General features: G+C 62.5%; 1 protein-coding gene across 1 annotated transcript; it reads left to right on the top strand.

Annotated features, from left to right (window-relative positions):
- Positions 1–961: 961 nt before the first annotated feature.
- LOC141939065 (potassium-transporting ATPase alpha chain 1-like) lies at positions 962–18,940 on the top strand (the record flags this gene model as incomplete). Its single annotated transcript, XM_074858086.1, is given in 24 exon segments — positions 962–985; positions 2,262–2,318; positions 3,440–3,499; positions 4,420–4,623; positions 5,441–5,554; positions 5,650–5,784; positions 6,614–6,731; positions 6,813–7,081; positions 7,869–8,067; positions 8,167–8,276; positions 9,112–9,246; positions 10,605–10,785; positions 12,129–12,170; positions 12,173–12,244; positions 12,247–12,296; positions 13,175–13,311; positions 13,394–13,499; positions 13,501–13,542; positions 14,769–14,937; positions 15,028–15,099; positions 15,102–15,181; positions 17,438–17,561; positions 18,673–18,818; positions 18,898–18,940. Coding segments are annotated over 24 exon segments (2,689 nt in total), but the record flags the coding sequence as incomplete, so codon positions are not given.
- Positions 18,941–18,954: the final 14 nt, after the last annotated feature.

Raw genomic sequence — 18,954 nt, forward strand, 5'->3', positions numbered from 1 at the left:
TGGAGGGATGGGGAGAGGGAGGGAGGGATCTGAGGAGGGATGGAGGGATGAGGAGGGACAGAGAGGTGGAGGGAGGGGGAGGAGGAGGAGGGAGGGAGGAAGGATGGAGGGAGGGAGAGATGGGGAGAGGGAGGGAGGGAGGGAGGGGGGAGGGAGGAAGAAGGGATGGAGGGATCTGAGGAGGGATGGAGGGATGGGGGAGGGACAGAGAGATGGAGGGAGGGAGAGAGAGAGGGAGGGAAGAGGGATGGAGGAAGGATGGAGGGATGGGGAGAGGGATGGAGGGAGGGATCTGAGGAGGGATGGAGGGATGAGGAGGGACAGAGAGGTGGAGGGAGGGAGAGGAGGAGGAGGGATGGAGGAAGGATGGAGGGAGGGAGAGATGGGGAGAGGGAGGGAGGGAGGAGGGATGGTGGGAGGGACAGAGAGATGGAGGGATGGGGGAGGGATGGAGGAAGGATGGAGGGATGGAGAGAAGGAGAGATGGAGGGAGGGAGGGAAGGAGAAGGGATGGAGGGAGGGGGAGATGGAGGAGGGATGGTGAGAGGGAGGGAGGGAGGGATTTGAGGGGGGATGGAGGGATGAGGAGGGACAGAGAGGTGGAGGGAGGGAGAGGAGGAGGAGGGAGGGAGGGAGGAAGGGAGGGAGAGATGGAAGGAAGGAGAAGGGATGGAGGGATGGGGAGATGGAGGTGGGATGGAGGAAGGATGGAGGGATGGAGAGATGGGGAGAGGGAGGGAGGGAGGGAGGGAGAAGGGATGGAGGGAGGGGGAGATGGAGGAGGGACAGAGAGGTGGAGGGATGGAGAGGAGGAGGAGGGAGGGAGGGAGGAAGGGAGGGAGAGATGGAGGGAGGGAGAGATGGAAGGAAGGGGAAGGGATGGAGGGATGGGGAGATGGAGGTGGGATGGTGAGAGGGAGGGAGGGAGGGATTTGAGGGGGGATGGAGAGATGGAGAGGAGGGAGGGAGGAGGGAGAGAGGGAGAGTTGGAGGAGGGACAGAGAGATGGAGGGATGGAAGAAGGATGGAGGGGTGGAGGGATGGGGAGAGGGAGGAGGGAATGGAGGAAGGATGGAGGGGTGGAGGGATGGAGGAGGGACAGAGAGGTGGAGGGATGGAGGGAGGGAGGGAGGAGGGATGGGGAGGTGGAGGAAGGATGGTGGGAGGGAGGGATTGGAGGAGGGATGGAGGGATGGAGAGATGGGGAGAGGGAGGGAGGGAGGAAGGGAGGGAGAGATGGAGGGAGGGAGAGATGGAGGGAAGGAGAAGGGATGGAGGGATGGGGAGATGGAGGTGGGATGGTGAGAGGGAGGGATTTGAGGGGGGATGGAGAGATGGAGAGGAGGGAGGGAGGAGGGAGAGAGGGAGTGTTGGAGGAGGGACAGAGAGATGGAGGGATGGAGGAAGGATGGAGGGATGGAGAGATGGGGAGAGGGAGGGAGGGAGGGAGAAGGGATGGAGGGAGGGGGAGATGGAGGAGGGACAGAGAGGTGGAGGGATGGAGAGAGGGAGGAGGGAGGGAGGGAGGAAGGGAGGGAGAGATGGAGGGAGGGAGAGATGGAAGGAAGGAGAAGGGATGGAGGGATGGGGAGATGGAGGTGGGATGGTGAGAGGGAGGGAGGGAGGGATCTGAGGAGGGATGGAGAGATGGAGGAGGGACAGAGAGGTGGAGGGATGGAGAGAGGGAGGGAGGAGGGATGAGGAGGTGGAGGAAGGATGGTGGGAGGGAGGGATTGGAGGAGGGATGGAGGGATGGAGAGATGGGGAGAGGGAGGGAGGGTGGAGGGATGGGGAGAGGGACAGAGAGATGGAGGGATGGGGGAGGGATGGAGAGATGGAGAGGAGGAGGGAGGGAGGGAGAAGGGATGGAGGGAGGGGGAGAGGGAGGTGGGATGGAAGAGGGAGGGAGGGAGGGATTGGAGGAGGGAGGGAGGGGTGGGGGAGGGATGGGGGGATGGAGGAGGAATGGGGGGATGGGGGAGGGATGGGGGGATGGGGGAGGGATGGAGGAGGGATGGGGGGATGGGGGATGGGGGAGGGATGGGCAGGAGCGCTGGCCGAGGGAGGAAGAGGTGGAGGAGGGACGAGAGATGGGGGATGGAGGAGGGAGGGAGGGACAGGAGGACGGACAGAGGGAGGGAGAGATGGAGGGAGGGAGGAGGGAGGGAGGGGCCCACCCCCAGCTGACCCTTGACCTTTGCCCCCAGGAGAGTTACGAGCTGGGGCCCCCCCGGGGCAAGGCCCCGCCCCCCGCCCCCAAGGGCCGTGGCCGCCGCAAGCAGGAGAAGCTGGAGGACATGAAGAAGGAGATGGACGTGGTATGAGGGGAACTGGGAGGGACTGGGAGGGACTGGGAGGGTCAGTGGGGGGTGCTGGGAGGTCAGTTGGGGGGCTGGGAGGTCAACCGGGGGGACTGGGAGGGATTGGGAGGTCAACTGGGGGGACTGGGAGGGTCAATGGGGAGACTGGGAGGTCAGTTGGGGGGCTGGGAGGTCGACTGGGGGGACTGGGAGGGACTGGGAGGGTCAGTTGGGGACTGGGAGGTCCACTGGGGGGACTGGGAGGGACTGGGAGGGTCAATGGGGGGCACTGGGAGTGTGATGGGGGTACTGGGAGGTCAACTGGGGGGACTGGGAAGGGGACTGGGAGGGACTAGGAGTCAGTGGGGTGCACTGGGAGGTCAACTGGGGGGACTGGGAGGGACTGGGAGGGTCAATGGGGGGCACTGGGAGGTCAGTGGGGGGCTGGGAGGTCAACTGGGGGGACTGGGAGGGTCAATGGGGAGACTAGGAGGTCAGTTGGGGGGCTGGAGGTCAACTGGGGGGACTGGGAGGGACTTGGCATCAATAGGGGGCACTGGGAGGGTCAATGGTGGGTACTGGGAAGTCAACTGGGGGCTAGGAAGTCAACTGGGGGGACTGGGAGGGACTGGGAGGGTCAATGGGGGGCACTGGGAGGTCAGTTGGGGGGCTGGAGGTCAACTGGGGGCCTGGGAGGGACTGGGGGTCAATGGGGGGGACTGGGAGGGTCAACTGGGGGAACCGGGAGGGACTGGGAGTCAATGGTGGGCACTTGAGGGTCAATGGTGGGTACTGGGAGGTCAACTGAGGGACTGGGAAGGGGACTGGGAGGGACTAGGGGTCAATGGGGCGCACTGGGAGGTCAACTGGGGGTGTTGGGGGGCCAACGGGGTCAATGGAGGCAACTGGGACTGTCAGTGGGGGGAACTGGGAGGGACTGGGAGGTCAAGGTGGGCACGGGGACGTCAACTGGGAGTGACTGGGAGGGTCAATGGGGAGACTTGAGAGGTCAACAGGGGTCAAGAGGGGCAACTGGGAAGGTCAGGAGGGCACTGGGAGGGGCAGTGAGGGCACTCGGTTATACTGGGAGGCACTGGGAGGCACTGGGAGGGGTCAGGGGCTGAGGCGGGTCCCCCCAGGACGACCACAAGCTCGAGGTGAACGACCTGGAGGTCAAGTACAGCACCAGTAGCACCAAGGTGGGTGACCCTTGACCTTTGACCCCGGGGCCCATCCCACAACCCCATTGGTCCCGGGACCCCACCAATGCCCTTGACCCCAAGCAACCCCCTTGACCCTGTTGACCCCCCAATGACCCTTCAACCCCAACGACCCCCTTGACCTCCCCAACCCCCTGGATCCCGTTGACCCCGTTGACCCCATTGACCTCATTGACCCTGTTGACCCCGTTGACCCCACCAACCCTGTTGACCCCATCAACCCCATTGACCCCATTGACCTCGTTGACCCCGTTGACCCCATTGACCTCAATCAACTCCATGATGCCCGTCAACCCCGTTGACCCCATTGACCCCATCAACCCCATTGACCCCGTTGACCCCATCAACCCCGTTGACCCCATTGACCCCACCAACCCCACTGACCCCATTGACCCCGTTGACCCCATTGACCCCACCAACCCCATTGACCCCGTTGACCCCATCAACCCCATTGACCCCGTTGACCCCATCAACCCCATTGACCCCATTGACCCCATTGACCCCATTGACCCCGTTGACCCCATCAACCCCGTTGACCCCATTGACCCCACCAACCCCACTGACCCCATTGACCCCGTTGACCCCATTGACCCCACCAACCCCATTGACCCCATTGACCCCGTTGACCCCATCAACCCTGTTGACCCCGTTGACCCCATCAACCCTCTTGACCCCATTGACCCCATCAACCCTGTTGACCCCATTGACTCTGTTGACCCCGTTGACCCCATTGACCCCAATCAACTCCATGACCCCCATCAACCCGTTGCCCTCATCAACCCCGTTGACCCCACCCATGCCAGTGACCCCATCAACCCCGTTGACCCCATTGACCCCATCAACCCTGTTGACCCCATTGACCCCATGACCCCACCACTTGACCCCCTTGACCCCGGCAGGGCCTGGTGGAGGCGGTGGCAGCCGAGCGGCTGCTGCGGGATGGTCCCAACGAGCTCCGGCCCCCTCGGGGGACCCCCGAATGCGTCAAATTTGGGCGACAACTGGCCGGGGGTCTCCAGTGCCTGATGTGGGTGGCGGCGGCCATTTGCCTCATCGCCTACGGCGTGCAGGAGGGGGAGGGGGACCGCGGCAGCTCCGACAACGTACGCTGGGCCCACCTCGGGCTGGAGAACATCTGGGGCCATCTCGGGGGGAACATCTGGGGCCATCTCAGGGGGAACGTGTGGGTCTATGGGTTGAGGAACATCTGGGGACATCTTGGAGGGAACATCTGGGGACATCTTGGAGGGAACATCTGGGGCCATCTCAGGGGGAACGTGTGGGTCTATGGGTTGAGGAACATCTGGGGACATCTTGGAGGGAACATCTGGGGACATCTTGGAGGGAACATCTGGGGCCATCTCAGGGGGAACGTGTGGGTCTATGGGTTGAGGAACATCTGGGGACATCTTGGAGGGAACATCTGGGGCCATCTCAGGGGGAATGTGTGGGTCTATGGGTTGAGGAACATCTGGGGCCATCTTGGAGGGAACATCTGGGGCCATCTCAGGGGGAACGTGTGGGTCTATGGGTTGAGGAACATCTGGGGCCATCTTGGAGGGAACATCTGGGGCCATCTCGGGGGGAACGTGTGGGTCTATGGGTTGAGGAACATCTGGGGCCATCTTGGGGGGGAACATCTGGGGCCATCTGGGGGGAAATGTGTGGGTCTATGGGTTGAGGAACATCTGGAGCCATCTCGGGGGGAACGTGTGGGTCAATGTTGGGGGGGGGGGGAGGCAACACCCGGGTCCATCTGGAGAACATCTGAAGCCATCTTGGGGGGCACCAGGAAGCCAGAGACCCTCAGGAGGTGGAAACTTGGGGGGGCTTAGGGTGGATCTTGGGGCTTGGGGACACCTGGGTGTCCCCAACCCTGGGGGCCTGATCCTGTCCCCTGTCCCCTCCCCCCCCCCCCAGCTGTACCTCGCCATCGCCCTCATCGCCGTCGTCGTGGTTACCGGCTGCTTCGGCTACTACCAGGAGTTCAAGAGCACCAACATCATCGCCAGCTTCAAGAACCTCGTCCCTCAGGTGTGGTCACCGGGGACACCCAGGTCCCCCTCCCCCACTCTGAACAGCCAGGCCCCTCCCCCACGCCCACCCATGGGTGCTTTTGTCACCCTCAGCAAGCCACCGTGATCCGGGAAGGGGACAAGTTGCAGATCAACGCCAACGAGTTGGTGGTGGGTGACCTGGTGGAGATCAAAGGAGGTGACCGAGTCCCTGCAGACATCCGCATCATCTCGGCTCAGGGTTGCAAGGTGGGGCTGGACCTCATGGGGGTCACCAGGGCCCCACGAGGTGCCCATGGGTCCATCACAACCCATGGGTGCTACAAGGGACTTGAGGGTCTTCATGGGACCATGGGAGTCACCCAAGAGCCATGAGGTGCCCATGGGTCCATCACAACCTGTGGGTGCTACAAGGGACTTGAGGGTCTTCATGGGACCATGGGGGTCACCCAAGAGCCGTGAGGTGCCCATGGGTCCATCACAACCCGTGGGTGCTACAAGGGACTTGAGGGTCTTCATGGGACCATGGGGGTCACCCAAGAGCCGTGAGGTGCCCATGGGTCCATCACAACCCATGGGTGCTACAAGGGACTTGAAGGTCTTCATGGGACCATGGGGGTCACCCAAGAGCCGTGAGGTGCCCGTGGGTCCATCACAACCCGTGGGTGCTACAAGGGACTTGAAGGTCTTCATGGGACCATGGGGGTCACCCAAGAGCCATGAGGTGCCCGTGGGTCCATCACAACCCGTGGGTGCTACAAGGGACTTGAGGGTCTTCATGGGACCATGGGGGTCACCCAAGAGCCGTGAGGTGCCCATGGGTCCATCACAACCCGTGGGTGCTACAAGGGACTTGAGGGTCTTCATGGGACCATGGGGGTCACCCAAGAGCCGTGAGGTGCCCGTGGGTCCATCACAACCCATGGGTGCCACAGGGGTTCCCGTTGTCCCTACGGGTCCATGGCCATCCACATCTTCCCTGGAGGTCCTCATGGCTCCAAGGGAGCTCCAGGAGGGCCCCCAAGGGATCCCATGGGTGGGGTAAGCGGGTGGTACCCCAATACCCGGCTTCCTCCAGGTGGACAACTCATCGTTGACGGGGGAGTCAGAGCCGCAGACGCGCTCACCCGAGTGCACCCACGATTCCCCCTTGGAGACCCGCAACATCGCCTTCTTCTCCACCATGTGTCTAGAAGGTGCGTGGGTGTCATCCCCCCCCACCCATCGTGGACATCTGGGTGCCCCCCAACACCACCCTGAATATCTGGGTCTTCTAGGGACGGCCATGGGCTTGGTGATCAACACGGGGGACCGGACCATCATCGGGCGCATCGCCAGCTTGGCCTCGGGGGTGGAGAACGAGAAGACCCCCATCGCCATCGAGATCGAGCACTTCGTGGACATCATCGCCGGCCTGGCCATCTTCTTCGGCGCCACCTTCTTCGTGGTGGCCATGGTCATCGGTTACCCCTTCCTCCGCGCTATGGTCTTCTTCATGGCCATCGTGGTGGCTTATGTCCCTGAGGGGTTGCTGGCCACCGTCACGGTAGGGCTTGGGGTGGAGGTATATAGGTCCCATCACAACCTGTGGGTGCTGTGGGAGACTTGGGTGGTCTTCATGGGACCATGGGGGTCACCCAAGAGCCATGAGGTGCCCATGGGTCCATCACAACCCATGGGTGCTATGAGGGACTTGATGGTCTTCATGGGACCATGGGGGTCACCCAAGAGCCATGAGGTGCCCATGGGTCCATCACAACCCATGGGTGCTACGAGGGACTTGATGGTCTTCATGGGACCATGGGGGTCACCCAACAGCCATGAGGTGCCCATGGGTCCATCACAACCCGTGGGTGCTACAAGGGACTTGAGGGTCTTCATGGGACCATGGGGGTCACTCAACAGCCATGAGGTGCCCATGGGTGCAACACAACCCGTGGGTGCTACAAGGGACTTGAGGGTCTTCATGGGACCATGGGGGTCACCCAAGAGCCATGAGGTGCCCATGGGTGCTACAAGGGACTTGAGGGTCTTCATGGGACCATGGGGGTCACCCATGGGTGCCACAGGGGTTCCCGTTGTCCCTACGGGTCCATGGCCATCAACATCTTCCCTGGAGGTCCTCATGGCTCCAAGGGAGCTCCAGGAGGTCCCCAAGGGATCCCATGGGTGCCACAGGGGTTCCCGTTGTCCCTACAGACCCATGGCCATCAACTTCTTCCCTGGAGGTCATGATGGCTCCAAGGCCACCCCAAGAGCTCCAGGAGGATCCCACGGGTGCTGATGGATCTCCCAGGGTTCCTCAGGGTGCTGAGGACCTTCTCCACCACCAGGTTTGCCTCTCGCTGACGGCCAAGCGGCTGGCGCGGAAGAACTGCGTGGTGAAGAACCTGGAAGCGGTGGAGACCTTGGGGTCCACCTCGGTCATCTGCTCCGACAAGACGGGGACCCTCACCCAGAACCGCATGACCGTGGCCCACCTTTGGTTCGACAACCAGATCCACACGGCCGACACCACCGAGGACCAATCGGGTGAGCCGGTTAGCCGCGGGCCACACCCCTCCAACCCCTTCCTCACCTCTCCACCAATGAGGTGACCTCACCCTACCTCGGTCCCACCCACCCACCCAGGTCAAAGCTTCGACCAATCGTCGGAGACGTGGACCATGTTGAGCCGCGTCGTCACCCTCTGCAACCGGGCCCAGTTCAAACCGGGCCAAGACAACGTCCCCGTGGCCAAGGTGGGGCACGTATGGAGCCATGGGCCCTATAGAGACCCTATAGGGGGGTGGGAGAGGCATAGAGGGACCATATATGGGGCTGGGAGGGGCATAGAGGGACCATATATGGAGGTGGGAGGGGCATAGAGGGGGTTTATATAGGGTTGGGAAAGTATATAGGGGCCAGGAACTCCTATGGGGCAATAAGGACCCTATATGGGGGTGGGAGGGGCATATGGGGACCTTATATGGGGGTGGGAGGGGCATAGAGACCCTATATGGGGTGGGAGGGGCATATAAGGGTCAGGGTGCCCATAGGGGCACGATATGGGGCTGGAAACATCATATAGGACCCCTACAGGGGCACGATATGGGGCTGAGAGGGGCCTATAGGGGTCAGGGTGCCCATAGGGGGATGATATGGGGCTGGGAGGGGCATATAGGGGTCAGGGTGCCCATAGGGGGATGATATGGGGCTGGGAGGGGCATATAGGGGTCAGGGTGCCCATAGGGGCCCTCTATGGGGCTGGGAGGGGCATATAGGGGTCAGGGTGCCCATAGGGGGATGATATGGGGCTGGGAGGGGCATATAGGGGTCAGGGTGCCCATAGGGGCCCTCTATGGGGCTGGGAGGGGCCTATAGGGGTCAGGGTGCCCATAGGGGCCCTCTATGGGGCTGGGAGGGGCATATAGGGGTCAGGGTGCCCATAGGGGACCTATATAGGGCCTCTATGGGGCTGGGAGGAACACCCATAGGTGGCTTGGCGAGGCATATAGGGGCCAGACCCTCCTCCATAGGGGGTCTATAGGTCCCCTCACCCACTTAAGCCCCGCCCCCCCCCCCCCCCCCCGGCAGCGCGAGGTCATCGGCGACGCTTCGGAGACGGCGCTGCTGAAGTTCGCGGAGGTGACGGTGGGGCCGGTGGTGGAGGCGCGGGGACGGTTCCCCAAGGTGGCCGAGCTGCCCTTCAACTCCACCAACAAGTTCCAGGTAAGGGGGGGGACCCCAATATTCCAGGGGGGGCCCCCCAACATCTGGGGAGGGGGACCCAGGTGTTTGGGGGCCACCAAGATGTTCAGGAGGGACCTTGGTCTTTGTGAAGGAACAAGGGGGATCCAGGTGTCTCAGGGGACCCAGGAGTCTGGGGGGGACCCCAATATTTGGGAGGGACCCCAATATTCCAGGGGGGCCCCCCAATGTCGGGGAAGGGGACCCCAACACCTTGGGGAGGGAGACCCAGGAGTTTGGGGGCCACCAAGATGTTCAGGAGGGACCTTGGTCTTTGTGAAGGAACAAGGGGGATCCAGGTGTCTCAGGGGACCCAGGAGTCTGGGGGGGACCCCAATATTTGGGAGGGACCCCAATATTCCAGGGGGGCCCCCCAATGTCGGGGAAGGGGACCCCAACACCTTGGGGAGGGAGACCCAGGAGTTTGGGGGCCACCAAGATGTTCAGGAGGGACCTTGGTCTTCATGAAGGAGCAAGGGGGATCCAGGTGTCTCAGGGGACCCAGGAGTCTGGGGGGGACCCCAATATTTGGGAGGGACCCCAATATTCCAGGGGGGCCCCCCAATGTCGGGGAAGGGGACCCCAACACCTTGGGGAGGGAGACCCAGGAGTTTGGGGGCCACCAAGATGTTCAGGAGGGACCTTGGTCTTCATGAAGGAGCAAGGGGGATCCAGGTGTCTCAGGGGACCCAGGAGTCTGGGGGGGACCCCAATATTCGGAGGGGGACCCCAATATTCCAGGAGGGCCCCCCAACATCTGGGGAGGGGGATCCAGGAGTTTGGGGGCCACCAAGATGTTCAGGAGGGACCTTGGTCTTCGTGAAGGAACCAAGTGTCCAAGGGGGACCCAGGTGTCTCAGGGAACCCAGGTATTGGGGGGGGGACACACACCCTCAGGCGCCCAGGGGGGGGACCCCAACATTTTGGGGGGAGCCCTACATGCCCAGGGGGGACCCAGATGTCCAGGGAAGGGCCCCAGGAGTCCAGGAAGGACCTTGATGCCCATGAGGGACTCAAGCACCCAAGAGGAACGAGGCCTCTAGAGGGCACCCAAGCTACTGAGAAGCACCCAAGTGTCTAGGGGGGCACCCAGGCATTTGGGGGGGACCCAGGTGTCTGGGATGGGGGCACCCAGAAATCCAGGAGGGGCCCCAAATGTCCAGGAAGGACCTTGATGTCCATGAGGGACTCAAGAACCCAAGAGGAACGAGGCCTCTAGAGGGCACCCAAGCTACTGAGAAGTGTCTAGGGGGGACCCAGGCATTGGGGGGGGGGGACCCAGGCATTTGGGGGGGCCCAGACTTTTGGGGGGGGACCCAAGTATCCGGGTTCCTCCACAGCTGTCGGTCCACGAGGCGGGAGAACGTCAACTGCTGGTGCTGAAAGGTGCCCCCGAGCGGGTGCTGGAGCGGTGCAGCACGGTGCTGCTGAAGGGACAGGAGTTGGCCCTGGACACCCAATGGCGAGAGGCCTTCGAGGGGGCCTACGCCGAGCTGGGGGGGCGTGGGGAGAGGGTGCTGGGTGAGTGGGGTGAGGGGGGGGGGGGGGGATGTGGGGATGGAGGGACGTCATGGGGAGGTGGGGGGAAGTGAGGATGGAGGAGACGTGGGGATGGGGGGACATCAGGGGGAGATGGGGATGGGGGGGACGTGGGGATGGGGGGACACCATGGGGACATCAAGGGGAGATGGGACATGGAAGGAAATGGGGAGATGGGGGACGTGAGGATGGAGGGACATCATGGGGAGATGGGGATGGGGGAGACCTGGGGATGGGGGGACATCGTGGGGAGGTGGGGGACATCATGGAGACATGGAGGGGACGTGAGGATGGAGGGACATCATGGGGAGATGGGGATGGGGGAGACCTGGGGATGGGGGGACACCATGGGGACATCAAGGGGAGATGGGGACATGGAAGGAAATGGGGAGATGGGGGACGTGAGGATGGAGGGACATCAGGGAGACATGGAGATGGGGGGGACCTGGGGATGGGGGGACATCGTGAGGAGGTGGGGGACATCATGGAGACATGGAGGGGACGTGAGGATGGAGGGACATCATGGGGAGATGTGGGATGGGGGAGACCTGGGGATGGGGGGACACCATGGGGACATCAAGGGGAGATGGGGACATGGGAAGGAAATGGGGAGATGGGGGACGTGAGGATGGAGGGACATCAGGGAGACATGGAAGATGGGGGGACCTGGGGATGGGGGGACATCGTGAGGAGGTGGGGACATCATGGAGACATGGAGGGGACGTGAGGATGGAGGGACATCATGGGGAGATGGGGATGGGGGAGACCTGGGGATGGGGGGACACCATGGGGACATCAAGGGGAGATGGGGACATGGAAGGAAATGGGGGAGATGGGGGACGTGAGGATGGAGGGACATCAGGGGGACATGGAGATGGGGGGGACCTGGGGATGGGGGGTCATCGTGGGGAGGTGGGGGACATCATGGAGACATGGAGGGGACGTGAGGATGGAGGGACATCAGGGGAGATGGGGATGGGGGGACACCATGGGAACATCATGGGGAGGTGGGGATGGGGGAGACCTGGGGATGGGGGACACCATGGGGAGGGGGGGACATCATGGAGACATGGAGGGGACGTGGGGATGGAGGGACATCAGAGGGAGATGGGGACGTGGGGATGGGGGGACATCATGGGGACATCAAGGGGACATCATGGAGACATGGAGGGGATGTGGGGATGGGGGGACATCATGGGGACATCATGAGAACATGGAGGGACATGGAGGGGACACGGAAGGATGCGAGGACACGTGGGACAGAGGACCCATGCAGGAGGGTGGCACACGGGGTCCCCATGTCCCCCCCCGTTGTCCCTCCCAAGGGTTCTGCGCCCGCTGGCTGCCAGCGGGGACGGTGGCAGCAGGACGGACCCCGAGGAGCTGCCGGAGGTGGCCGTGGGCCTCTGCTTCGCCGGGCTGGTGTCCATGATCGACCCCCCAGGGCCACCGTCCCCCAGGCCGTGCTCAAGTGTCGCACGGCCGGTATCAGGGTAGGGGGGGACATGGGGGGACATGGGGACATGGGGATGGGGAGGACATGGGGATGGGGACACCAAGGACATGGAAGGACATGGGGGACGTGGGGGGACATGGGGACATGGGGATGGGGGACATCAAGGACATGGGGGGACGTGGGGGGACGTGGGGGGACACCAAGGACATGGGGGGACATGGGGGATGTGGGGGGACATGGGGACATGGGGATGGGGAGGACATGGGGATGGGGGGACACCAAGGACATGGGGGGACATGGGGGGGGACATGGGGAGACATCAAGGACATGGGGGGACATCAAAGATGTGGGGGGACATGGGGACATGGATGGTGAGGACATGAGGATGGGGGGACACCAAGGACATGGAAGGGACATGGGGGATGTGGGGACATGGAGATGGGGGACATCAAGGACACAGAAGGACATGGGGGGACATGGGGGGACATCAAGGACATGGAAGGGACATGGGGGGACATGGGGACATGGGGCAATCAAGGACATGGAAGGACATGGGGGGACATGGGGACATGGGCACATCAAGGACATGGAAGGACATGGGGGAACGTGGGGATGGGGGGACACAAGGACATGGGGGGACATGGGGATGGGGACATCAGGGACATGGAAGGGACATATGGGGATGGGGGACACCAAGGACATGGGGGGACATGGGGGGACACAAGATGGACCTGGGGACACAGAGGGACGTAGAGACGAGGGGGACACCAAGGACACGGGGGGACCCCAAGCCCCCAGCGAGATGTTCCCCATGGGGTGACCCCGGGGACAGAAGAACCTCAACAACCCGGGGGGGGGGGGGGGTGGGAGGTGACACATGGGGTGACCCTTCGGTGGTGTCCCCTTTGTCCCCAGGTGATCATGGTGACCGGTGACCACCCAATCACGGCCAAGGCCATCGCGGCCGCCGTCGGCATCATCTCGGAGGGCAGCGAAACCCCCGAGGAGGTGGCGGCTCGGCTGCGCCTCCCCCTCGAGCGGGTGGACCCCAGGTGAGGGGACCTCAGAGGTGACCACCCCGTGACATCTCCGAGGTGTCCCCAACATCTCAAGAAGGTCCCTTCCCCCAGGCAGGCTGCGGGCGCGGGTGGTGACAGGGGCGGAGCTGGCGGCCATGACACCCGGGGCTCTGGAGGGGCTTCTCCGGGCCCACCCCGAGATGGTTTTTGCCCGGACGTCCACCTCAACAGAAACTTGTCATCGTGGAGAGCTGCCAGCGGCTGGTGGGGACACGTTGGGGACACGTTGGGGACACGTTGGGGATGGGGGGGGGGGGGGGGCGTGGGGATGTTGGGGGTGTTGGGGGATATGGGACGCTGAGGACGTGGGGACACGGTGGGGGACGTTGAGGGGACACTTGGGGGGATGTTGGGGACATTGGGGACACTGGGGGGACATTGGGGACATGGGGACAATGGTGGGGGATGTTGGGGACACTGGGGGGGACATTGGGGGACACTGGGGACATGGGGACATGGTGGGGGATGTTGAGGGGACACTTGGGGGGATGTGGGGACACTGGGGGACACTGGGGGATGCTGGGGGGACACTGGGGACATGCCGGGACACTGGGGACATTGGGGGGACACTGGGGACATGGGGACATGGTGGGGGACATTGGGGACACGGGGGGGACATTGGGGACACTGGGGGGACACTGGGGGACATTTGGGGCACGGGGACATGGGGGGACACTGAGGACATGGGGACATTGGGGGGGGACATTGGGGAGGATGTGGGGGGCATTGGGGACATTGGGGACGTGGGATATGGGGACACTGAGGACATATAGGTGCCCATCATATGGGGACACATGAGGTCCCCAAGGTGCATCATGGTGGAGGATGGGGATGTCCCCAAGGTGCCTACTAGGATGGGGATGATGATGGTCCCTTGTCCCCATGTCCCCAAGGTGCCACCGTGGTGGGGACAGACATGACCCCAAGGGGCCATCATGGTCCCATGTCCCCAAGGTGTCACCATGATGTGGATGTCCCCAAGGTGCCACCATGATGGGGATGATGATGGTCGCTTGTCCCCAAGGTGCCACCATGGTGGGGACAAGGATGTCCCCAAGGTGCCACCATGGTGGGGATGTCCCCAAGGTGCCACACGATGGGGATGATGATGGTCCCGTGTCCCCAAGGTGCCATCATGATGGGGACAGGGATGTCCCCAAGGTGCCACCATGGTGGGGATGACGATGGTCCCATGTCCCCAAGGTGCCACCATGGTGGGGACAGGGATGTCCCCAAGGTGCCACCACAATGGGGATGATGATGGTCCCATGTCCCCAAGGTGGCATCATGATGGGGACAGGATGTCCCCAAGGTGCCACCACGATGGGGATGACGATGGTTCCCATGTTCCCAAGGTGCCACCATGGTGAGGACAGGGATGTCCCCAAGGTGCCACCACGATGGGGATGATGATGGTCCCGTGTCCCCAGGGCTCCATCGTGGCGGTGACAGGGGACGGGGTGAACGACTCCCCCGCGCTGAAGAAGGCCGACATCGGGGTGGCCATGGGCATCGCCGGCTCCGACGCCGCCAAGAACGCGGCCGACATGATCCTCCTCGACGACAACTTCGCCTCCATCGTCACCGGCGTGGAGCAAGGTGGGGTTGGGGACACCGGGGGGGGGGGGTGGGGGGACACCCGAGGGACACACCACCCACCTGACGTTGTGTGTGTCCCCCCCCCCCAAGGCCGCTTGATCTTTGACAACCTGAAGAAGTCCATCGCCTACACCTTGACCAAGAACATCCCCGAGTTGACCCCTACCTCATCTACATCACGGCCAGCGTCCCCCTGCCCTTGGGTTGCATCACCATCCTCTTCATCGAGCTCTGCACTGACATCGTGAGTGCCCAGATGTGTGTGGGGGGGTGTCCCAGATGTTGGGGTCCCCCTAAATCCAGTCCTTGGGGTCCATCAACCATGAACTGGTCGTTGAGGTTCCTCACCCAAGAACTTGGGTTCTTCGTAGAGACGTTGAGGTTCTTCACCCAAATATCTGGGTGATTCGCCCACACACTGGGGTCCCTCTTGGATCTTGGGGTCCATCTTGGATCTTGGGGGTCCCCTCCCAGATGTTGGGGTCCATCAACCAGTCCATGAACTGGTCGTTGAGGTTCCTCACCCAAGAACTTGGGTTTCTTCGTAGAGACGTTGAGGTTCTTCACCCAAATATCTGGGTGATTCGCCCACACACTGGGGGTCCCTCTTGGATCTTGGGGTCCATCTTGGATCTTGGGGTCCCCTCCCAGATGTTGGGGTCCATCAACCAGTCCCATGAACTGGTCGTTGAGGTTCCTCACCCCAAGAACTTGGGTTTCTTCGTAGAGACGTTGAGGTTCTTCACCCAAATATTTGGGTGATTCACCCAGACACCAGGGTCCGTCCTGGATTTCGGGGTCCCCCCCAGATGTTGGGGTCCCCCCCAGATGTTGGGGTCCCCCCAAATCCAGTCCTCGGGGTCCATCAACCATGAACTGGTTGTTGAGGTTCCTCACCCAAGAACTTGGGTTTCTTCGTAGAGACGTTGAGGTTCTTCACCCAAATATCTGGGTGATTCGCCCACACACCGGGGTCCCTCTTGGATCTTGGGGTCCGTCTTGGATCTTGGGGTCCCCTCCCAGATGTTGGGGTCCATCAACCAGTCCATGAACTGGTCGTTGAGGTTCCTCACCCAGAACTTGGGTTCTTCGTAGAGACGTTGAGGTTCTTCACCCAAATATCTGGGTGATTCGCCCACACACTGGGGTCCCTCTTGGATCTTGGGGTCCATCTTGGATCTTGGGGGTCCCCTCCCAGATGTTGGGGTCCATCAACCAGTCCATGAACTGGTCGTTGAGGTTCCTCACCCAAGAACTTGGGTTTCTTCGTAGAGACGTTGAGGTTCTTCACCCAAATATCTGGGTGATTTGCCCACACACTGGGGTCCCTCTTGATCTTGGGGTCCATCTTGGATCTTGGGGTCCCCTCCCAGATGTTGGGGTCCATCAACCAGTCCATGAACTGGTCGTTGAGGTTCCTCACCCAAGAACTTGGGTTTCTTCGTAGAGACGTTGAGGTTCTTCACCCAAATATCTGGGTGATTCGCCCACACACTGGGGTCCCTCTTGGATCTTGGGGTCCATCTTGGATCTTGGGGTCCCCTCCAGATGTTGGGGTCCATCAACCAGTCCATGAACTGGTCGTGGAGGTTCCTCACCCAAGAACTTGGGTTTCTTCGTAGAGACGTTGAGGTTCTTCACCCAAATATCTGGGTGATTCGCCCACACACTGGGGTCCCTCTTGGATCTTGGGGTCCGTCTTGGATCTTGGGGTCCCCTCCCAGATGTTGGGGTCCATCAACCAGTCCTTGAACTGGTCATTGAGGTTCCTCACCCAAGAACTTGGGTTTCTTCGTAGAGACGTTGAGGTTCTTCACCCAAATATTTGGGTGATTCGCCCAGACACCAGGGTCGTCCTGGATTTCGGGGGGTCCCCCCAGATGTTGGGGTCCCCCCCAGATGTTGGGGTCCCCCAAATCCAGTCCTCGGGGTCCATCAACCATGAACTGTCGTTGAGGTTCCTCACCCAAGAACTTGGGTTTCTTCGTAGAGACGTTGAGGTTCTTCACCCAAATATCTGGGTGATTCGCCCACACACCGGGGTCCCTCTTGGATGTTGGGGTCCCCCCCACATGTCGGGGTCCCCCCCAACATGTCAGGGTCCCCACCCCATCACCAGGGTCCATCAACCAGTCCATGAACTGGTCATTGAGGTTCCTCACCCAAGAACTTGGGTTCTTCATAGAGACGTTGGGGTTCTTCACCCAAATATGTGGGTGTTTCACCCACACACCGGGGTCCCTCTTGGATTTTGGGGTGTCCCCCCCCCCCAGGATATCGGGGTCCCCACCTGGATGTCAGGGTGTCCCCCCCCAGATCCTGGTGTGTCCCCCCCCACACACCCCCCAACCCCAAGATCCATCCACCAACCCATGAACCTTGAGGTTCCTCACCCAAGAACCAGGATCCCTCTGGGATGTTGGGGGTCCCACCCCAGATTTTGGGGTGTCCTCCCCCCCCCAGATGTTGGGGTGCCTCACCCGGACACCTGGACCCACAGTTCCCCTCGGTCTCCTTGGCCTATGAGAGGGCGGAGAGTGACATCATGCACCTGAAACCCCGCAACCCTCGACGCGACCGATTGGTCAACGAACCTTTGGCAGCTTATTCCTACTTCCAGATCGGTACCACCCAGATATCGGGGTGTCCCCCCCCCCCCCCCCCCGGGGGGTTTGGGGGGGACCCAGATGTTGGGGAGGGGGAGCCCAGATGTTGGGGAGGTCAAGCCAAGGGTGGGGGAGAGGGTGAGTGGGATGTGCCAAAAAAAAGGGGGGTCCTGGGTGCCCCGGGGCCACCTCGGGTGGGTGGGGAGGTCTGGGTGGTCTCCATGTTGGGGTGCTCTGGCCACCTGAGGTCTTGGGTTTGGGGGGTCCTGGCTACCTGGCTACTTGGGTCCCTGGCCAACTGGGTCTATGGGTGGCCCAAAATGTGGGTGTCTTGGTCCTTGGGTGCCCTAAATTTGGTCCCTGGCCATATGGCTACCTGGCTCCATGGGTCCCTGGCCACCTGGTGACCTGGTCCCTTGGTCCGTGGCCACCTGGTGACTGGGTCCCTTGGTCTGTGGCCACCTGGCTCCATGGGTCCTTGGCCACCCATTCACCTGGGTCCCTGGGTCCCTGGCCACCTGGTCACCTGGGTTCCTGGCCACTTGGGTCCCCTGGCCACCTGGTCACCTGGGTCCCTTGGTCCCTGACCACCCAGCTCCCTGAGTCCCTGGCCACTTGGCCACCTGGCTCCACGGGTCCCTGCCACCTGGATCAACAGGTCCCTGGCCACCTGGGTCCCTTGGTCCCTGGCCACTTGGCCACCTGGCTCCACGGGTCCCTGGCCACCTGGATCAAACAGGTCCCTGGCCACCTGGGTCCCTTGATCCCTGGCCACTTGGCCAGCTGGCTCCCTGGGTCCCTTGGTCCTTGGCCACCCTGGCTCCATGGGTCCCTGGCCACCCAGCTCCCTGAGTCCCTGGCCACTTGGCCACCTGGCTCCACGGGTCCCTGGCCACCTGGGTCCCTTGGTCCCTGGCCACTTGGCCACCTGGCTCCACGGGTCCCTGGCCACCTGGGTCAACAGGTCCCTGGCCACCTGGGTCCCTTGGTCCCTGGCCACTTGGCCACCTGGCTCCCTGGGTCCCTTGGTCCTTGCCACCTGGCTCCCTGAGTCCCTGGCCACTTGGCCACCTGGCTCTCTTGGCCACTTGACCACCTGCCCCCCCCCCCTCCCCCTCCCATCCTATAGGTGCCATCCAGTCCTTCGCCGGCTTCACCGACTACTTCGTGGCCATGGCCCAGGAAGGTTGGTGGCCCCTCCTCTGCCTGGGGCTGCGCCCGCGCTGGGAAGACACCCACGAGCAGGAGCTGCAGGACAGCTACGGCCAGCAATGGGTACCTATAGACCCCTATAGACACCCCCCTATAGGTGCCACCCCCCCCCCCCCCCGGCTGATCCATACGGCCCCCGCAGACCTTCGAGCAGCGCCGCTACCAGCAGTACACCTGCTACACCCGTCTTCTTCATCAG

This window comes from Strix uralensis, unplaced genomic scaffold (genome assembly GCF_047716275.1).
Source record: "Strix uralensis isolate ZFMK-TIS-50842 unplaced genomic scaffold, bStrUra1 scaffold_551, whole genome shotgun sequence".
NCBI lineage: Eukaryota > Metazoa > Chordata > Aves > Strigiformes > Strigidae > Strix > Strix uralensis.